Source organism: Pantherophis guttatus, chromosome 1 (genome assembly GCF_059756535.1).
Source record: "Pantherophis guttatus breed Tessera chromosome 1, ASM5975653v1, whole genome shotgun sequence".
Classification (NCBI taxonomy): domain Eukaryota; kingdom Metazoa; phylum Chordata; class Lepidosauria; order Squamata; family Colubridae; genus Pantherophis; species Pantherophis guttatus.
In genome coordinates this window covers 319,136,670-319,144,577 of record NC_142063.1, presented here as the reverse complement: position 1 = coordinate 319,144,577, position 7,908 = coordinate 319,136,670, and the positions used below count along the sequence as shown (strand labels likewise).

At 42.0% G+C, this 7,908-nt stretch overlaps 1 protein-coding gene across 1 annotated transcript in view; it reads right to left on the bottom strand.

Moving 5' to 3' along the window:
* Window positions 1-1,131: 1,131 nt before the first annotated feature.
* The window catches only part of RP1L1 (RP1 like 1), a 30,211-nt gene continuing 23,434 nt past the window's right edge, over window positions 1,132-7,908 (bottom strand). Inside the window, exon 5 of the mRNA XM_034421381.3 lies at window positions 1,132-7,680. Within this exon, the coding sequence (XP_034277272.3) occupies window positions 1,205-7,680 (6,476 nt within the window). The 3' untranslated portion in view covers window positions 1,132-1,204. The remainder of the gene's footprint in view (window positions 7,681-7,908) is intronic.

Sequence of the window (7,908 nt, the reverse complement as noted above, 5' to 3'; positions counted from 1 at the left end):
TATAACTTTTTTTACATGCAGAATCTTACGTGATTGGAGGTTCATAGGTTTTAACCCTTTAGTAACAAGTAGCCCACAGATGAAATCACCACTCTCTTCCATTTATTGTTATCAGATTTCCTCTTTTTCACCTGAGCTAAGCATAATCAACTCTTGCTTTCTTTCCTTGCAGGGCATTATCCCAGGTCCCTCACCATTTTTGTCACTGGAGAATTCATTTTCCTCAAAAGATTTCATAAACAGGATTGTCAAGAATCTTAGCAAAACATCTCTATGAATCACATTATTTAACCTCACCACCACCAAAAAAACTCTTTAAAAAACTTTGTCTTTGCATTTTTATTTTAAAAAGTAATTGTGAAGAAAGCTACTGCATTAATAATATAATACTGAGTACTGTCATTAACCTTCCAAAACCTAATGAGATTGGTCCCTAAAGCGTGTTTAGAATTGTAATCTTAGTTAACCTTACTTTTCACAGATGGATGTTGTTACCTTCCGATTTTATAAGGCTGGCAACCAGTACCAAACTGAAGTATCTGTCCACCTCAATTAGCACCATCAATTTTGATTAACAGTGGAATTAGGGCTTCAGGAGAGATCTTTTTCATCATCTCCTACCTGATCATTTACTTCAGATTAATTAAATTTAGGTTTATGAATGCCATTTACCATTCAGCATACCCAACAGATACGTATTGGTAAATTAATTAAGGGGAAATATATCTAGACTTATTAGAAAAAAATGGCACTTTCTATTATAGCTCCCATTACCCCTAGATAGAAAGTCTAATTATAAAGGATTATGGGGGTTACATTTCCTCTGTTCTGTTATCTCTTCTTTTAACATTTGAATAATAACTTGGGCTACATCATCCATTGTACATTGATATTAATCTTGAAATATGAATTAGAAGGCATTAAATTTCAGGGAATAGACTTAAGAGAAAACCTGCACTGTTTGTTACCATGCCCATGACTAGAAGTTTGAAAGTTTGTTCAAAAAAGAGCAGTGATATATGTAACACAAAGATTTTGCTACAAGAAATCTCTATTCTACAGGCCTCAAACATATGAGAAGGAAAACATTTTGTTTTATGCAGAAGTCATACTGGAATATACCAGGTGAGGTTTTACCTTAAAGACTCATTTAATAGTTGAGAAAAAAATCCAAATATGTCAAACATGCTCAAGTCAATTCATTTTAAAAGTCCAGATCATCTTCATCAATAACATTTGAGTTCTGCTTTTTCTTTTTAGAGACTCGATGACTATCTTCATTGTCTTCATTTGGGGGATCTTCTCCCATCACAAAGCTTGCCTGAGATGATTGGTCTTCCTCCTCCTCTTCATTACTGTCAGGATACATCTTTGCAGGCTTACTCTCTATAACCAATTTAGATTCCCCATCACTTCCACAATCACCATCCTCATTGCTAATATTGTTTTTTTTCTTAGACTCATCTTCATCACTTGTATATCCAGATCCTTCCTGAGACTGTTGTGAAAAAATCCCCTCAGATCCTTTCTCTGATGCTTCAGTGGTCCCATTCTCTTTTGTTCCTCTGTCATCTTCTGGGTTCTGTACAGATTCATTGCTATCTTCACCTTCTGCTTCATTCTCTCCAGCTTCATCACCCTCCTTGTTCTCATCCTCTTCTTCAACTTCTGCTGTTTCTGAACATGCCTCACTTTTTGCCTCCAAACTGGCATTGTTCTCAGATTTCTGTTCACTACTGTCAGGAATCTCTTCCTCAATAATGGCCTGAGATTCACCAACATTTTCTGCAGGTTCATCTCCTTCGCTTTCTTTTTCATCCATTTCTACTGCACTATTATCTGTCACATCTTCAGCTTCTTGATCATCTTTTGGGGTTTCTTTTTGTTCTTTTTGTTCTTCATCCATTTCCTCTTCATCATTCACTTCTTTGTCTCCTTCACTTTTGGCTTCCATTTCCTGATTATTTTCTTCATATATTACTTCTTTTTCTCCCTGTTCTACTTTCACGTCCTTCTCCTGTTCTTCATCCTCTTTTCCTTCCTTAGGTTCCCCTAATATTATATCCTCTTCTGTTTCTGTTTCTTTCTCTTCCTCCTCTTCTTTTTCTTTCACAGATTCTGTCTCACTTTTTTCTTCATCTTCTATGTTGGGTTTTTCCTCCTCTTCATTCTCTTCCCCTTCTCCTTTCACAGACTCCTGTTGCTCCACCTCCAGCTGTTCCTCCTGCTCCTGTTCCTCCTCCTGTTCCTGCCCCTCTTCCTGTTCCTGCTCCTGTTCTTCCTGCTCCTCTTCCTGCTCCTCTTCCTGCTCCTGCTCCTCCTTCTTCTCTTCCTGATCCTGCTCCTGCCCCTGCCCCTGCTGCTCCTCTTCCTGCTCCCCTTCCTGCTCCTCTTCCTGCTCCTCTTGCTCCTGCTCCTCCTGTCCCTCTTTCTGTTCCTCCTTCTCCTCCTGACCCTGCTCCAGCTTCTCTTCCTGCTCCTCCTCCTGCTCCTTTTCCTGCTCCTCCTCCTGCTCCTCCTCCTCTTCCCGGTTCTCCTGCCCCTCTTCCTGTTCTTCCTGTTCCTCCTCCTCTTCCCGGTTCTCCTGCCCCTCTTCCTGTTCTTCCTGTTCCTCTTTCTGTTCCTCCTCCTCCTGACCCTCCTCCTGCTTCTCTTCCTGCTCCTCCTCCTGCTCCTCCTGGTCCTTTTCCTGCTCCTCCTCCTCCTCCTCTTCCTGGTTCTCATGCCCCTCTTCCTGTTCCTCCTCCTGTTCCTCCTGTTCCTCCTGTTCCTCCTCCCCCTCCTGACCCTCCTCCTCCTCCTCCTCCTCCTCCTCCTCCTCCTCCTCCTCCTGGTCCTTTTCCTGCTCCTCCTCCTGGTTCTCCTGCCCCTCTTCCTGTTCCCCCACCTGTTCCTCCTGCCCCTCTTTCTGTTCCTCCTCCTCCTCCTGACCCTCCTCCTGCTTCTCTTCCTGCTCCTCTTCCTGTCCCTCCTCCTTCTCCTCTTTCTGGTCCTCCTGCTCCTCCTCCTGGTCCTCTTTCTGTTCCTCCTCCTCCCCCTCCTCCTGCTTCTCTTCCTGCTCCTCCTCCTGTCCCTCCTCCTGGTCCTCCTGCTCGTCCTCCTGGTCCTCTTTCTGTTCCTCCTCCTCCTCCTCCCCCTCCTCCTGCTTCTCTTCCTGCTCCTCCTCCTGTCCCTCCTGGTCCTCCTGGTCCTCTTTCTGTTCCTCCTCCTCCTGCTGCCCCTCCTCCTGCTTCTCTTCCTGCTCTTCCTCCTGCTCCTCTTCCTGCCCCTCCTCCTTCTCCTCTTCCTGTTCCTCCTGCCCCTCTTCCTGGTCCTCTTCCTGCTCCTCTTGTTCCACCTCCTGCTCCTCCTCACATTTTGATTCCTCCTCCCCATCACTTTCCACAGATTTCTTTACTTCTTGTTCAGCTTCTTCTTCTTCCTGCTCTGCTTCACTAATATCACATTCTGTCTTCCTATGAGCAAAACTGGTGTTCTTCATCCTCAGGATTTCTTGTAGATCAAAAGCCTTCAAAACTGGGTTTGGAGCCTTAGCCATCACTTCAGCTGTACGTTGTGCAGTCTTGACCACCATTTTTTTCCTCATACACTCATCACAGGGGCAATACTCTTCACCTTTTAGCTGATCGTCATAAGTTTCATCTCCTTGAATTGTATTATAAAAGAAGACATCTTCGTCAATGTCCCCTGACTCCAGTTGCTTATTTGAATTTGTGCTCTGGTCATTGATATAATTGCGTGATAACATACTTGTTAAACGGCGCCTCCGGCTTTCTAGTTCTGGAGTAGATTCTTGTCTTAATTCATTTTCTGGAGGTTTTGGAATCTTCTTGCCTGTTCTGCTTTTGATTTTATTTAGTTCTTCCTCCACACTCTTTTGTATCCTTCTGCTCACTTCTTCTTTCAATTCTGCAATCATCAAATCCAGCTCTTCATTGTTTGTCAGGTTCCATTTCACTTTGAACTCATTCATGGCACTGACATAGTGTGTCATGAATTCCTTCTCGATCTTCTTCAGAAGTTTTAGCACCCAAACTGGGTCCTGGCTGCCGGATCTTTGTTGGATCATTGGAGAAACTTTCACTGTGCTTTGATGAGATACGTTACTAGATTCTGTATCATCTTTAGTCACAGACTGGTTTTCTGAATTGATCTTGGCCTCTTTCTCATCAATACCCTCATTGACACTTGAGTCAGGTTCTGTCTCATTGTTGCCTGCCTCTTTGCTGGGATTTTTTTCTACTTCTTTGGCCATGGTGTCTGTCTGAGCCTCCATCAGGATATTCTCTTCATTAGAGTCATTCTCTGCATCATCCACATTTTGATCATCATGTATACTATTTGTGTCCAATTCAATATTGTTCTCATGATCCTGGTCTTCCTCTGCTTCTATTGCCTCCTGAACTCCAGCAAGTTCTGCTTCACTTTCACTTTCTAGTTTTGAACAAAGTGGCTGAGAATGTTCCTCTGGCTCTTCCTCATTACCATCTTCCTGCTCTGGCTTTCCTTCTTCGGGGAATTTGGCTTTATCTCTTTTCTCTTTTAACAAGGCACAATCATGGGCACATTCTTCTCCTGAACCTCCGTCACCGCTACTTAAATCAATCCCCGAAGAGGTCATTGTTGTAAAGTCCCCATCTTTTGAATTAGGGTCCTTGAAACTCGAGGATGTTTTTATCTGGCCTTTTCCTTGCAGCCCTAAATTTGGGTCCCCGTTTTCAAGTATGTTTCCAAACCACACTGCCTGGAAAATGTTTAAGAGTTCTTTGTATCTGAACCAATTCACGCATTTATTTTGTTTATTGGATGGATCCAATTCTTCATCAAGGAGCTGTAGAGTAGCAAGGCATTGTATCAAAATATTGGCTGAGTTGCTGAGGTTTTTTCCTAATGTAGGAGACATTTCAGGCAAACTATAGGAACGTCCCAATTTTGTTTCGTGTTTGGAAGCCAGCAGCGCTTTCATAATCTGCACAGAGATTTGAATGGTGTTGGGCAAGTCTTTTTTGTGGTTGTTTTGGCTGGGGATGTCAGAATGCTGGCACTCTCCTTGGTTAGTTTCAGCTTCTTCTGATATAATTTCTGAAGCCTTCTGGTCCTGGGGACAATCCTTTTCTGCTAGGTGTTCACAATCTTCTGCACCTTCCTTCTCACTACATTCCTTTTCCAATGAATCCTGGTTGTTTGAACAGTTGGGAATTTCAGCATGCAATTCAATTGTCTCCTCATCTTTTTCCATCTCACATTTCATCAGCAGAGATTCTGAAGGAATCTTTCTCAGCCACTCATGCACAACTTCTTCTGGAGAGGCATTGGGAAGTGAAGATGGGATGATTTGGTCACAAGTTTCTGTTTGGATCACTGTCTCTTCCTCTATTTGCTTTTTCTCATGCCCAGAGCCTTCCTTTTCCTCTGCCTCATTTGCTGTGTCCATTTCAGGCAACTGTGAACCAGCCATTTCTTTTTGCAGTTCATCTGCAGTCGGCTCCGATTCATTGCTCGCAGAGGCACTCTTGATGTTCTTCAGGAGAGACCGACTGTTCTTGCTGCTGGGTCTCCCTTTTGGGGGGACAGGGGAGTGGAAACTGAACTGGGTTGTAGATGCTTTTTCTGAACCCTGGCTACAATATTTCACACTAGCATTGCTTCTCTTTTTTTGTCTTGGTTTTGAAGATTGCGCTATGCTTGATTGCGAGCTGACATCATTATTCTCTGAGGCTTGCATCTCCGAACAAGTGCTCTTAGCATCAGAATGTAACAAGTTGTTTGAACTAGCACACTGAAGATTGTTGTTTCTGGTTTCTGCTATGTGGCCACATTTGGAGCACATCGATTCTGAGCTACTTTCTTCCCTGGAAATGTTTTCCTGAGTACTATTTTTGGCAGTATTGGCCCCATTTTTCCCATCAGATTCTAAAACATTGGAAATAGAGGATGATACCTCAGTATCTTCTCTCTGGGTCCTTTTATGACTACTTCTGGAGGACTTACTGTAGCATTTAGATATCCTGCTGGCATTTTCCTCAGTGGTGGCAGCTGCTTCACTTAAAGATGACACATTTGAATGAGAAGAATCATGAGATAATTGATCCCCTTTGTCTCTTTTCCCTACTTCATTTGAATTTTCTGAAGAATAGGTTGTCCCGCTGCTTGATCTTCCATCCTCCACATGTAAAGGTCCTTTGGTTTTCTTTCTCTTGATAGTGGATTCTCTACTTGACCCACTAGATACTTTGGAATCTCCTTTTGAGTCATATTGGTTGCACTTGCTTCTATTGAAGATTCTGGAGGCAGATACAGCAGCACTATGGATATCCATTTCACTGCTATCACTTCTATCTTCTTCATTACAAACTTTGGACTGGGAGACTTTGGTCTTAGACCTTTTGTTACATCTATTGACTTCACCCTTGATAAGACTATTGGACACCATCTTTTCTGAAACTGAATTTATTTCATTGTCCTCATCTTCCTTTTCAACCTCTACTTGTGTGTCAATTTTAGGGGGGCAATCATCACTTGAAAATGATGATATTTTATTATATGATGGTATGTGATCATTATCTGAAATCTTTTCTACCTTGTCTTTTGTTCCAAATGTACTACATTTACTGGATTTGCTACAGGCACTACTTGGAGAAGAACAGCCAATAACTTCTTCTCTTTCCTTAATGCTACAGGATGAAATTGTCCTTACCGCACTACTTGTTTCCTCTAACACGTTTATCTGGCTTTCTATAGAATATCGACATTTTGATTTGCTACTCCTAGCTCTACTTCTTCTACTTTCATTTCTTTCTTTCTTCACTATGGAACCATGTTCATTTTCTGAAATGGCCAGGCTAGCTACATCATCCGTTTTCTCTGATAACTCTTTTTGGCTTTTGCTTGTTTGCATATAGTGATCTTGACAGAAGCATTTTTTAATTCTATTGTTCTCCCTTTTATTCCCTAGAGTGTCTGAGAAATCTGAAGTCTCTTGTATGAGGTGTTCAGAATGTTTTCTTTCATCTGATGAAGTATGGATAGTCTCAATGGAGGTTCTCTTTTTATGGACAATTCTCTGGTGTGATGAAGTGCTTGAGCAAGAAGAGTGTGTGTACCAAGTGTTTGTTCCTCCTGGCTCTTCTTTTTGAGAAGCATGCATGGGGTTCTTCCAAATATCATAGTTGCTGTGTGACTTACTGCAACAATGGCAATAAGACACCTCATTTTCAGATTCATCGAGATTTGAAATGTAAGAGTCAGCATCACAAGGATATAATGAGTCTTCCATTTCAAAACTAGTCTCTTGGTTAATTTTCTCTCTTGGCTCACTTTGATTATCTTCCATGACATCTGATTCTTCACAGAGTGTCTGATTCATCAAGCTGGACTTCTTGATTTGTGTGGACCATTGAAGAGTCTCGTCAGAGAGCAGATGAAAGCAGACTTTCATTTCAACTGATAGACTGCCGTCTTTATTCATATATACTTTCTTTTCTATATCATCATTGACTAAGGAAGGGGCCAAACCCTCTCCTTTAGGACAATTGTTTGAAGAGGAGATTCCATTTTCTGGTGATGTTGCTGGACCATTCATGTAAGATTTTTCAGATGACAGCGAAAACCTCATGGACCGGTTGCTCAAAGATGATCTTGGGTGAATCACACTTTTTTTGGCTTTCAGTCCAAAATCCACTGTGGTTTGCAGCCGTGGGAGGGGGGAGGTAATGAGGAAAGAAAGGACAAAAATGAGGAAAAAATGAAAACATAATATCTTGAACTGATAATAATAGCAATAGCAATAGCACTTAGACTTATAAACCACTTCATAGTACTTTTACAGCCCTCTCTAAGTGGTTTACAGAGTCAGCATATTGTCCCCAACAATCTGGGTCCTCATTTTACTGACCTCAGAAGGATGGA